Source organism: Nannobrachium achirus, assembly GCF_963921795.1.
Source record: "Nannobrachium achirus genome assembly, chromosome: 13".
Classification (NCBI taxonomy): Eukaryota; Metazoa; Chordata; class Actinopteri; order Myctophiformes; family Myctophidae; genus Nannobrachium; species Nannobrachium achirus.
Genome location: NC_137833.1, coordinates 263,581 through 278,605, shown reverse-complemented (window position 1 = coordinate 278,605; position 15,025 = coordinate 263,581). Strand labels below are relative to the sequence as shown.

The 15,025-nt window shown below is 44.4% G+C and overlaps 1 protein-coding gene across 1 annotated transcript in view; it reads right to left on the bottom strand.

Moving 5' to 3' along the window:
• Window positions 1-15,025, bottom strand: part of LOC308296723 (cadherin-11-like) — a gene marked incomplete at both ends in the record, with an annotated part of 101,956 nt that overhangs the window by 31,094 nt on the left and 55,837 nt on the right. Inside the window, 3 exon segments of the mRNA XM_080740051.1 lie at window positions 2,449-2,585; window positions 6,348-6,487; window positions 8,820-8,933. Coding sequence (XP_080596177.1) covers window positions 2,449-2,585; window positions 6,348-6,487; window positions 8,820-8,933 — 391 coding nt within the window.

Genomic DNA, 15,025 nt, shown 5'->3' with positions numbered 1-15,025 from the left:
ACCGACTCCTGGTGCTCCAGAACGGATGCCAAAGTGGTGGCGCCCCCAGTGGAGGACCCCTCCACTGCAGCTCACATAAAATGCCGTAACTCGGGCTAGGAGCGTCCGGGAGAGCCGGGGCCAGTACCTATTCGTCCGCCAAGGCAACGCGGAGACCCCACCCCTCATTTCTCACATGGCCCTCTTCTAGCGCCACCATGAGGCCGATTCTTGCAAAACACATTTTTGGACACTGCTCCTACAGATTTTGCCCTAAAATCACACAAATCGGTACACACTATGTCTACACTCATGTCATCAACATGGATCTGTCCCATATAGCGCCACCATCAGGCCGATTTTTTCAAACACATTTTTGGACACTGCTCCTACAGATTTTGCCCTAAAATCACGCAAATCGGTACACAGTATGTCTACACTCATCTCATCAATATGGATGTCCCATATAGCGCCACCATCAGGCAGATTTTTTGAACCACATTTTTGGACACTGCTCCTACACATTTAGCGGACACAGAGATGTGCCATGCCAGAGTCTCTCTGTCCAGAGGTCTGGTCGTACTGATCATTATTATTATTATTACCCGTATACTACATACAGTATGTATACAGTATATATATTACCAGTAAGACTCCCTAATCGGGAGATAAGCGACCGTTGGTCGCTTATCTCCTGTCACACTGCTGACATCAGTATGACATCACACCGTACACAAATGACCCTTATATAAGACCGGCATTATCTACCGACAGATTAGTAACAAGATGTCAAAATCATTGAAGTTTTACCCTACTAACCAACTGTTTACCATAGCAACCATGTTTTTTACCTTAGCAACCAACTGTTTACCCTAGCAACCAACTGTTTACCACAGCAACCATGTTTTTTTACCCTAGCAAACAACTGTTTACCCTAGCAACCAATTGTTTACCATAGCAACCATGTTTTCTTACCCTAGCAACCAACTGTTTACCCTAGCAACCAACTGTTTACCATAGCAACCATGTTTTTTACAGGGCCTGGGATTGATGACATCAGAAATCTCCATATATGGGCATGAAAGGGATTTTGTTTCTGGAAATATGTCTGTGGGGTGCCACATTTGGAATAAAACACTTACATCACACACCTGGATATCCATACAGCCCATCTAGTTTGCCTGTGTCCATTTATGCCCATATATCTGATGACATTGGGACAATGATCTCCATATATGGGCATAAAACTTATGTTAATTAGTAAAGCCTGGGGATCTCCATATATGGGCATGAGGGGTACCCTAAAAGGGCATCATCTGGGAATAGCAAATATAGTTATCCTAGAAAGTGAAAATCTTACATCAAAGGCCATAACTACCTACCTACCACCATACTGCATTCCTCATTAAACTACCTACCAGTAAGATGCCTAAGGGAGAAAAGCAAAGGGCGAGGTTGCACCATTTCTTGGTCTTCTGGCCAGTGATGTATATCGGACCATTTAACCATATATGGAGACATCTGGTACCCATAGATATTCACAGATATGGGCTTAATATTGATGACATAAGGGATCTCCATATATGGGCGTAAAAGGGATTTGGTTCCCCTGGCATCACAGGGATCTCCATATATGGGCATAAAATGGATTTGGTTACCCTGGCAACACGGGGATCTCCATATCTCCATATATGGGCATAAAAGGGATTTGGTTCCCCTGGCATCACAGGGATCTCCATATATGGGCATAAAAGGGATTTGGTTCCCCTGACATTACAGTGATGTCAGTGGCTGGTTCTACAGAGGGGATCTCCATTTATGGGCATAAAAGGGAATGTATGTATGATGATGTCAGATATCATAGACGTCATAGGACTTTCACATAACGAATAACTGAGTAAGCATGTAAACCCGTAAAATCTATATTTGGGCATGGCTGATTTATGACCTCATCATGATGACACGAGCAAACACAGCTGAATTGTATAAATGATCAGTGCAGAAACCAACAGAAGTATTTGACCAAGACTCTTGATCTTCAAGAACCCTGAGAACCTGTATTGTTTGGTATTTTACCATTTTTGGTGACATATGGAGTTATATGTTGTTCGTGTCCAAATATGGGGCTTGTGAGGTCAGACTTAGTGAGATGTCATACTGATGTCAGCAGTGTGATGTCATACTGATGCGGAGATATGAGCAGGGCAAAGGTGTGACGTGTGACGTGTGACGTGTGACGTGTGACCGACCGACCGACCGACGGACGGCCGGTGGAGGTTTTGATACTAAACTGCGACCTTGCGGTCGCAATTATATTATTATATTACCTATCTCAGTAGCGGAGACAGAGATGTTATGCCAGGACAGACTCTCTCTGTCCAGAGGTCTGGTCGTACAGATCATCATTATTATTATTATTATAATGTGTATACATACAGTATGTATACAGTATATATATTATTATATTACCTATCTCAGTAGCGGACACAGAGATGTTATGCCATGCCAGAGTCTCTCTATCCAGAGGTCTGGTCGTACTGATCATTCCATCCTCTGCGTTGACGCTGAAGAACTGCTCTACGTCTGTGTAGCGAGGAATCATATATCTGTAAATATAAACAAGATTACATAAACATAAACAACAATATATCAACATAAAACAATGTATTAATAGCCTATATTATGAAGAAGTGTTCTACATCTGTGTAGGGAGGAATCGTATTTCTGTAAACACAAACAGCATTATGTATTTAAATGTCTCTAGTCCGATGATCATTACATCACACTGTCTAATCCAATCAGAGCTCAGTAAGGGAGGCTCCTTTAAATACAGCTTGCATTCACTATGGCTCTGCTCTGCTTGGATCTGAAGCCTCAGATCCTCTGCTGCTGCTGCTGAGCTGCCTCCTCCACCCCAGCCTCCACCTTTTGATCAGAGTCTGGCCTGGGCTCAAACACGTGTGATTTCATGTCTGCTGATTCAAGCTAATATGTCAATGTATTGCCATTGTACTACTATCATATCCCTATGGGGGTTTTGCTTAAAGTTCCCTTGTTTTGTACAAAATTCAGGAAACATCTCTGAACGCGGAGCCCTTTAACGCCAAGATTAACTGTAATCCATTTGTTGCAATAAATGTTTAAATCTACTTTGATGAGGGAGTTCCACTGCAGCAAGCCCTGAAGGAGAGTAAATCCCTAACGTCCCTCAAAATGGCTCTGAAAAGTCACCAAGATCAGGGGTTTTCAAAGTGGGTGACGGGGCACCCTGGGGTGACGGGGCACCCTGGGGTGACGAGGCACCCTGGGGTGACGGGGCACCCTGGGGGGACGGGGCACCCTGCATTTAGTAACTCTGAGGATCAGGGGTTCCCAAACTTTTTTGTCTCAGGGCAGCCGTTAAATATTTTGTTAAATCCGAGGCACCCCTACATTGTAATTTTCACTCCCAGCACCTTATATTTATAGCATATCGTCGTTGTCGGGATGTCCAAAACCGTTCGTTTTGTATTTATCATCTATAAAATGTACTAAACTATAGTGAAAACAGCAGATCTAGAAGCACACAACGCCTCGCATCGCTTGGAGAAACTTGGAGATACGAGGTTTCTGCCCGACAGTGACGATATTTTAGTGATTATGTTGTTAGGTGTCCAAATAAATTCCAAATATTATCAAATGATCTCGCGGCACCCCTGGACTGCCGTCACGGCACCCCAGGGTGCCCCGTCACGCACTTTGAAAAACCCTGCCCCAGACGACTGCAACTCCAAACTAGAGACTAAGCAAATCCTTACCTCCTCTTTTCCACTGTAAATATCTGCTTCTTCTGTTTATTAGATTTTTTATTCTCCTTTTATTCTTAATTTTCTGTTTTTAGAATAGTTGTTATCCTATGTAAAGTACTCTGTTCTATCCATCTGTCTTTCAATATTATATGTGATACATAAAGTGGTTCCTGTGTAAATAAGCCAAAAAGCTTACAAGGATCTCCTTTTAGTTGACCTTGTACCATTGATTTGTGCTGTCATGAAACTGTACTTTTTCCTACTGCTAATAAATTCTTCAATCAATCAATTCCTGACTAAACTAAGAACAATACATTCTGAAGTCCTCTAATGATACGCCAGAACTCTGACATTCAGGTTTGATTTGTCTCCTAGACGGGTGATGTTGCACTGCACCAACACAGACTGATAACAACGCTCTCTTCATCAACACAAAAAAAGACAGAAGAGATTGTTTTTGGTCACACCACTAAACCAGTGTTTCTCAACCTTTTTTCTGCATGGGTACACTTTTCATGTCCCAAGAATCCATGGTCACACCAACATAATATGGGGGTGTAAATATCGTCACTGTCGGGAGGAAACCTCGTATCTCCAAGTTTCAAATGTGTACGTTTCTTCGCAAAGTAAAGCCCTGCTTCATCATACAAGGTTGTCGCACAACAGTGGTGAGAACAGCAGATCTCCAAGCACACAACGCCTCGCACCGCGAGGCGTTGTATGCTTGTAGATCGGCTGTTTTCACTAGTTTAAATCATTTTTAAAATGATTCAAGCAGTTTCAAGGGGCACACTTGACCCTTCTCAGGGGCACACCAAAGGTCCCCAGGCACAGTGGTTGAGTCAACCAGGTATGTTTGTATACAGTCTTTTGTCATGGAAAGATCACATTAGGCTATAGGGTACATGACAGGGTTGTTGACTACAGGGGCGCTGGAAGTGGGGTGCTGAGGGAGCTGCAGCTCCCCTGGTGGTGGGGAGAAAAAAAAGAAAAAAAAAAAAAAAGAAAAAAAAACGTTTTTTTTTTTTTCTCTCTTTTTTTTTATAAGCCTATATATACACACACACAGAGCTATATTAACACATCTGGTGCCAACCCCGAGTTTCCCGAGTTTGTATTGGTACCAACGCTGTGCCAACCCCGAGTTTCCCGAGTTTGGGCCGTTTTTGAAAAAAATATATATATTTAAAAAAAAAAAAAAAAAAAAAAAATTTTTTTGGACCTCCAGAAATGTATTAGGCATGATCGCGATCGCGAAATTGCATGTTTAACCCCCATACCAACCCATTCTTTCAAACATGGCAGCCATGTTTGTTTACATCTGAAGAAAACATAATGGCCCATAAATCATGAATGCCTGAACGGATTTCCAAGCGGATTTTTTTGTTTGAAAGCTGTGAACAGTGTGCATCAGCTAGGCATGGGCGTGCACTTTTTACACAATTGCGCAATTACATGGAAGTCTATGGTAACCATGGCAACGTGGGACATTGAAGAGAAAAAATCATAGCAACATAAGTGTTAAAACAATAATGTATTTGACTTTGGGGAATAAAATATGTTGAAAAAAGGTATTTGATTATCACATGGTGACCTAATCACATGGTCACCTTGCCACTTCCGGTCAGAAGGGAAGTCAAATTTAAATCCCGCTTTGATGGCACACCAAAGTCTATTTATTTGAGAACTAGAAACTGTCTATAGTCTCATTGTTGCAAACTAACACCGTTGTATATGGGGAATAAAAAACAGTAGAAAACTGTTACAAAAATAATACCCGATTTTGTAGTGTGTGCGTGAGTGACTGTGTGTGTGCATGCGTGCTGTGTGTTGCATTGTGTGCTAAAATAACTAGTAACTATATAGCTCCTTGTTACACCGTTGTGCGGGGAATAAGCACCCGAAACCGTAATAAAAATAACCCAAAACCGGATAAAAAAACGTGAATTTTTCCGCACGCATGAGCTCCTCCAGGCTTAGCTCCCCTTGGGATTTGGGAGTTCCAGCGCCCCTGGTTGGCTACGTCAGTCTCCTTGGCGTGGACCCGTCCCACCACAGTGTGGTTAGGGTATAGAGGGGTAGTAGGGGTAGGGTATAGAGGGGTAGTAGGGGTAGGGTATAGAGGGGTAGTAGGGGTAGGGTATAGAGGGGTAGTAGGGGTAGGGTATAGAGGGGTAGTAGGAGTAGGGTATAGAGGGGTAGTAGGGGTAGGGTATAGAGGGGTAGTAAGGGTAGGGTATAGAGGGGTAGTAAGGGTAGGGTATAGAGGGGTAGTAGGGGTAGGGTATAGAGGGTAGTAGGGGTAGGGTATAGAGGGTAGTAGGGGTAGGGTATAGAGGGGTAGTAGGGGTAGGGTATAGAGGGTAGTAGGGGTAGGGTATAGAGGGGTAGTAGGGGTAGGGTATAGGGGGGTAGTAAGGGTAGGGCATAGAGGGGTAGTAAGGGTAGGGTATAGAGGGGTAGTAAGGGTAGGGTATAGAGGGGTAGTAGGGGTAGGGTATAGAGGGGTAGTAGGGGTAGGGTATAGAGGGGTAGTAAGGGTAGGGTATAGAGGGGTAGTAAGGGTAGGGTTTAAGATACCTGACAGGGTTGTTGGCTACGTCAGTGTCCTTGGCGTGGACCCTCCCCACCACGGTGCCGGCTGCAGAGTTCTCCTCCACCTCAAAGACGTAGCTGGGAGCCACGAACACTGGAGGCTCGTCTGCATCTTCTACCGTGATCTGCAGAGAGATGGAGAGAGAAGAGCTTTAAACATCTTCTACGGTGATCTGCAGAGAGAGAAGAGCTTTAAACATCTTCTACGGTGATCTGCAGAGAGAGAAGAGCTTTAAACATCTTCTACTGTGATCTGCAGAGAGACGGAGAGAGAAGAGCTTTAAACATCTTCTATGGTGATCTGCAGAGAGACGAGAGAAGAGCTTTAAACATCTTCTACTGTGATCTCCAGAGGACCACTATATTTACACTCTCACTCCAGAGGACCACTATATTTACACACTCACTCACTCCAGAGGACGTAAAAACTATATGGAATCTATGAACAGGTTGTGGGGGTCCCTGCTTCATCTCTCTCTCAACTAAGGGGTCCTTGGCCTGAAAATGTTGAAGACCCCTGAACTAGAGGGTGCACAGATCACATTATTATGATAAAACTAAATGTAGATGTCGTCAATCTGTAACCAAATGGACCCTTACGGCTCTGTAACTCTGAGAGTGTACAAATGTAACCAAATGGACCCTTACAGCTCTGTGACTCTGAGAGTGTACAAATGGAACCAAATGGACCCTTACAGCTCTGTAACTCTGAGAGTACAAATGGGACCAAATGGACCCTTACAGCTCTGTAACTCTGAGAGTGTACAAATGGAACCAAATGGACCCTTACAGCTCTGTGACTCTGAGAGTGTACAAATGGAACCACATGGACCCTTACAGCTCTGTAACTCTGAGAGTACAAATGGGACCAAATGGACCCTTACAGCTCTGTAACTCTGAGAGTGTACAAATGGAACCAAATGGACCCTTACAGCTCTGTGACTCTGAGAGTGTACAAATGTACCCCCCCCCCCCCCCCCCCCCCCTCTCTCTCTCTCTCTCTCTCTCTCTCTCTCTCTCTCTCTCTCTCTCTCTGCAGTAACAGATGGTCGCCCACCCACAGGGTTGTGTTGGAGTTTTTTGTCATTTAAGGACACTTTTACCTCCAGGCATTAAGTTGTGTGTGTGTGTGTGTGTGTGTGTGTGTGTGTGTGTGTGTGTGTGTGTGTGTGTGTGTTTGTGTGTGTGTGTGTGTGTGTGTGTGTGTGTGTGTGTGTGTGTGTGTGTGTGTGTGTGTGTGTGTGTGTGTGTGTGGGTGTGTGTGTGTGTGTGTGTGTGTGTGTGTGTGTTTGTGCGTGTGTTAACTTATAATATTATGTTGTTGTCGTTGGATAGGATTTTGTCCTCAATTCCATGTTGGTGTAATATTTATAATAATATTATTCTGTATATAATATTATAATATTCCATGCTGTATTGATGTTGGTGCCATAGGAGAGATAACAGGATGTAATATTTATAATAATATTATTCTGTATATAATATTATAATATTCCAAAACAGCCTACAATGAAAAAACAACAACATGCTACAAGTCGTCCGAGTCAGCGTGTCTCAAGTCGAGTCGAGTCTGGAGTCATTGTCTTCCAGGTCGATTGTCTTCCAAGTCCAGTCTCAAGTTTTTGCCCTTCAGTCGGACTCGAGTTGCAAGTCTGGAGTCGGAGAGGAGCATGATGACATCACTGATACTACACAGTGCATGCTGACATCCACCATGGTAACAGCCGCTACATCACAGACAGGTTGATTCACACTGCAATCTCATTGATTAGAACTGTTTCGGCTTGCTTTCTCTACCAATGCTTGGTTTCCGAAGCTTCGGAATCATTTGCTGCTTGCTGCCTCCTCCATCCCAGCCTCCACCTTTGCACCATCAGTCTGGCTAAGCTCAATACTTGGTGATTGTCTGATTAAGTTACAATGTCAATGTGGTTAAGTTCAAATACTGTGATTTGACTAATTTACACGTCAATATATTGCTATTATTCTGCTATTGTATCCCTATGGGGGGCATTGCTTTGCGTTCCCTGGTTTTGCTTAGCATGCTCAGAAAAGCTTGCACAAAATTCAGGGATCTCCGAATGCGGAGCCCTTTAAACGCCATGATTAACTGCATTCCATTTATACTAATGGTTAAATCTGCTTATTGTGTATTCCATTTGGCAATAAATGGTAAATGACTTGACGTGAATGTTTCTGACTAAAATGAATTAATGACATCATTAATGACATCATTAATGACATCATTTATGACATCATTTATGACATCATTTATGACATCTAGCCTTCAGTCAAGAAGATGTTCTTCTTTGTTTTCTGTTTAACGTGCTCACAAAGGTTTAATTTGTACCTTCATGGTAGAATAAAGGTTAAACTTGTACCCTTATGGCAGGGCAGAAGAAAGGTTTAAGTTGTACCTGTGTATGGAAGAAAGGTTTAGAAAGGTTTAATTTGTACCTTTATGGTAGCTTCGTCCTTGTACGGCCCCCAGGCGATGAAGCGCGGGTCCACGTGAGGGTTGGACGCTTCAACTCTCAGAGTGTACGACCTCTTGGTCTCAAAGTCCACCATCTGAGAGAGAGACATAGAGAGGACATGGAGAGAGAGAGAGAGAGAGAGGAGAGAGAGAGAGAGAGAGAGAGAGAGAGAGAGAGAGAGAGAGAGAGAGAGAGGGTTAGGGTCCTAAATGTAAATGAGACAAATGCACATTTTAGAAATGAGCAGATACCCATACATTTTGTATAACACGGTTCTATTGTGAAAATAGCAGATCTACATGCTATTTTCACAATTTAAGCCGCTGATATAACAGAGGTATTGAAAAGTCCTTAAATTGCCACTTTAGTAAACGTAAACTTAGGTTTAAGTTGATCATCTGCGAACCATCTTCAATGGATTCCATCACACCATGGAATGACAAGTCTTTTATCAACATATATTTGTTCAAGAATTCAAGAATAAAACACATGTTGTAGTTGTTGGACTAGAGGTTTAAAACAGGGGTCTTCAACGTTTTCAAGCCAGGGACCACTTAGCTGAGAGAGAAATGAAGCAAGGACCCGTTAGTTGAGAGAGAGATGAAGCAGGGACCCCTTAGTTGAGAGAGAGATGAAGCAGGGACCCCTTAGTTGAGAGAGAGATGAAGCAGGGACCCCTTAGTTGAGAGAGAGATGAAGCAGGGACCCCTTAGTTGAGAGAGAGATGAAGCAGGGACCCCTTAGCTGAGAGAGAGAGATGAAGCAGGGACCCGTTAGTTGAGAGAGAGATGAAGCATGGACCCCTTAGTTGAGAGAGAGATGAAGCAGGGACCCCTTAGCTGAGAGAGAAATGAAGCAGGGACCCCTTAGTTGAGAGAGAGATGAAGCAGTACTGTGTTCTATCTGTCTGTCATTCAATGTTATTTGCGATACATAAAAGTTTCCTATGTAAACAAGCCAAAAGGCTTTCTTGGATCTCCTTTTAGTTGACCTTGTACCAGTGAACTGGACCTTTTCCTGTGCAACCTGACAATAACAGTGTGTGTGTGTGTGTGTGTGTGTGTGTGTGTGTGTGTGTGTGTGTGTGTGTGTGTGTGTGTGTGTGTGTGTGTGTGTGTGTGTGTGTGTGTGTGAGAGAGAGAGAGAGAGAAGGAGAGAGAGAGAGAGAGAGAGAGAGAGAGAGAGAGAGAGAGAGAGAGAGAGAGAGTCAGTCAGTCAGATGACAGATGATGAAAACTGCACTCTGGAATCAAACTACATTAAACTCATGAAGACAGAATGAATGAAAGAGTCTGAATGGCTTATAATAATTATAATGTAATTTATTCTACTTCTGTTGAAGGGATTGTAAAAGAGTCTGCTTGATCTCCATTTCAAACCAGACACTAATTATGTTGAATGTCCTTTAAAGGGCCTACACCATGCTTTTAAAACTATATTTTTTGTATAAATATATGCTCAAAATTGAGTCTTAGACAGGTTTTAACCCTCAACAAACACTCTTACAATTCTTTTTGTTTGTTCTAGCTCTACTATAATGAGGCTCTCCAGCTGCAATACCAAAAGGGCCTTTGTTTGCTCAGGGGGGTCTAGTGGGGTTTTTCCACCCCTCCCCCCTCCCCTCCTCTTCACTCCTCCCCGGACCCCACGTTGACAACAAATAATGTTAATATTGGGCCAATACAAAAATAGGATAATGTTGCAGCTCTGATTATAGCCTGCTAGACCAGACATTACTGAAAGTTAATCTACATTAGACAATCAACCCCACCTGCATTGTATTTATGTATTAAAAAAAAAGTAAAAAAAAAAAAATGTTTTGAAAAAAATGTTTGAGAAAAAAAAAGAAAAGTTTTTGTTTTTGAAAAGAATTTTTTTTTTTGAAAAAAAAAAAATTTTTGAAAATTTTTTTTTGTTGAAAAAAACAAAAACTTTTTTTTTTCAAAAAACTTTTTTTTTTGACTGAAAAAAAAAAACGGGAATCCGTGTGACGTCACACGGATCAACTCTCAGAACAGCACTGTTCTGAGAACCCGTGGAAAGCTTTTCATCTCTGTCTTCCCAAAACCAGAGAAAGACACAATGTACAGAAATAGGACTTTGTGAGGATAGAAGGTGCCAGTGGGACCCCAAAAAAAGGTTTTAAAATAGAAAAAGTGAAAATTCATGGTGTAGGTCCTTTAAAGGAATATTTATTATGGAGAATATTTCACACACTGGAGTACTGACTCCTCTGTGAGGGTCCATGTTTCATACAGCAGTACTGACTCCACTGTGAGGGTCCATGTCTCATACAGCAGTACTGACTCCTCTGTGAGGGTCCATGTCTCATACAGCAGTACTGACTCCACTGTGAGGGTCCATGTCTCATACAGCAGTACTGACTCCTCTGTGAGGGTCCATGTCTCATACAGCAGTACTGACTCCACTGTGAGGGTCCATGTCTCATACAGCAGTACTGACTCCTCTGTGAGGGTCCATGTCTCATACAGCAGTACTGACTCCACTGTGAGGGTCCATGTCTCATACAGCAGTACTGACTCCTCTGTGAGGGTCCATGTCTCATACAGCAGTACTGACTCCACTGTGAGGGTCCATGTCTCATACAGCAGTACTGACTCCTCTGTGAGGGTCCATGTCTCATACAGCAGTACTGACTCCACTGTGAGGGTCCATGTCTCATACAGCAGTACTGACTCCACTGTGAGGGTCCATGTCTCATACAGCAGTACTGACTCCACTGTGAGGGTCCATGTCTCATACAGCAGTACTGACTCCTCTGTGAGGGTCCATGTCTCATACAGCAGTACTGACTCCTCTGTGAGGGTCCATGTTTCATACAGCAGTACTGACTCCTCTGTGAGGGTCCATGTCTCATACAGCAGTACTAACTCCTCTGTGAGGGTCCATGTCTCATACAGCAGTACTGACTCCTCTGTGAGGGTCCATGTCTCATAGAGCAGTACTGACTCCACTGTGAGGGTCCATGTCTCATACAGCAGTACTGACTCCACTGTGAGGGTCCATGTCTCATACAGCAGTACTGACTCCTCTGTGAGGGTCCATGTCTCATACAGCAGTACTGACTCCTCTGTGAGGGTCCATGTTTCATACAGCAGTACTGACTCCTCTGTGAGGGTCCATGTCTCATACAGCAGTACTGACTCCTCTGTGAGGGTCCATGTCTCATACAGCAGTACTGACTCCTCTGTGAGGGTCCATGTCTCATACAGCAGTACTGACTCCTCTGTGAGGGTCCATGTCTCATACAGCAGTACTGACTCCACTGTGAGGGTCCATGTCTCATACAGCAGTACTGACTCCACTGTGAGGGTCCATGTCTCATACAGCAGTACTGACTCCTCTGTGAGGGTCCATGTCTCATACAGCAGTACTGACTCCACTGTGAGGGTCCATGTCTCATACAGCAGTACTGACTCCTCTGTGAGGGTCCATGTCTCATACAGCAGTACTGACTCCTCTGTGAGGGTCCATGTCTCATACAGCAGTACTGACTCCACTGTGAGGGTCCATGTCTCATACAGCAGTACTGACTCCACTGTGAGGGTCCATGTCTCATACAGCAGTACTGACTCCACTGTGAGGGCCCATGTCTCATACAGCAGTACTGACTCCTCTGTGAGGGTCCATGTCTCATACAGCAGTACTGACTCCTCTGTGAGGGTCCATGTCTCATACAGCAGTACTGACTCCTCTGTGAGGGTCCATGTCTCATACAGCAGTACTGACTCCTCTGTGAGGGTCCATGTCTCATACAGCAGTACTGACTCCTCTGTGAGGGTCCATGTCTCATACAGCAGTACTGACTCCTCTGTGAGGGTCCATGTCTCATACAGCAGTACTGACTCCACTGTGAGGGTCCATGTCTCATACAGCAGTACTGACTCCTCTGTGAAGGTCCATGTCTCATACAGCAGTACTGACTCCTCTGTGAGGGTCCATGTCTCATACAGCAGTACTGACTCCACTGTGAGGGTCCATGTCTCATACAGCAGTACTGACTCCACTGTGAGGGTCCATGTCTCATACAGCAGTACTGACTCCACTGTGAGGGTCCATGTCTCATACAGCAGTACTGACTCCTCTGTGAGGGTCCATGTCTCATACAGCAGTACTGACTCCTCTGTGAGGGTCCATGTCTCATACAGCAGTACTGACTCCTCTGTGAGGGTCCATGTCTCATACAGCAGTACTGACTCCTCTGTGAGGGTCCATGTCTCATACAGCAGTACTGACTCCTCTGTGAGGGTCCATGTCTCATACAGCAGTACTGACTCCTCTGTGAGGGTCCATGTCTCATACAGCAGTACTGACTCCTCTGTGAGGGTCCATGTCTCATACAGCAGTACTGACTCCTCTGTGAGGGTCCATGTCTCATACAGCAGTACTGACTCCTCTGTGAGGGTCCATGTCTCATACAGCAGTACTGACTCCACTGTGAGGGTCCATGTCTCATACAGCAGTACTGACTCCTCTGTGAGGGTCCATGTCTCATACAGCAGTACTGACTCCACTGTGAGGGTCCATGTCTCATACAGCAGTACTGACTCCTCTGTGAGGGTCCATGTCTCATACAGCAGTACTGACTCCTCTGTGAGGGTCCATGTCTCATACAGCAGTACTGACTCCACTGTGAGGGTCCATGTCTCATACAGCAGTACTGACTCCACTGTGAGGGTCCATGTCTCATACAGCAGTACTGACTCCTCTGTGAGGGTCCATGTCTCATACAGCAGTACTGACTCCACTGTGAGGGTCCATGTCTCATACAGCAGTACTGACTCCACTGTGAGGGTCCATGTCTCATACAGCAGTACTGACTCCTCTGTGAGGGTCCATGTCTCATACAGCAGTACTGACTCCTCTGTGAGGGTCCATGTCTCATACAGCAGTACTGACTCCTCTGTGAGGGTCCATGTCTCATACAGCAGTACTGACTCCTCTGTGAGGGTCCATGTCTCATACAGCAGTACTGACTCCTCTGTGAGGGTCCATGTCTCATACAGCAGTACTGACTCCTCTGTGAGGGTCCATGTCTCATACAGCAGTACTGACTCCTCTGTGAGGGTCCATGTCTCATACAGCAGTACTGACTCCTCTGTGAGGGTCCATGTCTCATACAGCAGTACTGACTCCTCTGTGAGGGTCCATGTCTCATACAGCAGTACTGACTCCTCTGTGAGGGTCCATGTCTCATACAGCAGTACTGACTCCACTGTGAGGGTCCATGTCTCATACAGCAGTACTGACTCCTCTGTGAAGGTCCATGTCTCATACAGCAGTACTGACTCCACTGTGAGGGTCCATGTCTCATACAGCAGTACTGACTCAAAAGGTTTCTCTCTGCAGCTTGTGAAGGACCTCAGAGTGTCTGGTCACACTCTGCTCTGTGAGCATATCTATGAACGCACGTACAAACACACACACACACACACACACACACACACACACACACACACACACACACACACACACACACACACACACACACACACACAAACATTTTATAGATGATGAATACAAAACGAACGGTTTTGTACATACAAGGTTTCCACCCAACAACGACGATATGCTATAAATATAAGTTGCTGGGAGTGAAAATTATAATGTAGGGGTGCCTCAAATTAAAACAATATTTATGGGGTGACCTGAGACAAAACAGTTTGGGAACCCCTGATTTAAAGCACTATTTCATAGCATAATATGTGTTGTAGCAACACGTGTTGTTGTCTGAAGGTAGGGTTCGTCCTCATAGGCCTACAGGCCAGTTGGGGGTCCCCGGACCACTCCTTGAGAACCCTCAGGAAGAGTTTATATGGAGTTGTTTTGTTGTCGATGTGTTGGGTGAAATCATTTCGATCCATTTATTTTTGAAAAATCTAGATTCTTTTGCAATACATCTCTCTAAAAGCAAACATTTGTAACTCAAATATTTGCTTCTGGGGCGGGGGTCCCTGGAACAACATATTTTGAGCTGGGGGGGGGGGGGGGGTCCGCGGCCAAATACATGTAATTTTTGAGGGTCCTTGACATGAAAAGTGGGGACTGCTCCCACTCAAAGGGAACAGTGGGTTGAGCACATAGACTGTAAAAAATATCTGACCCATTGAATTCTATCAGAGTGAAAATGAAGATATTTTTGCCCTTGTATGGGCGTCGCCATCG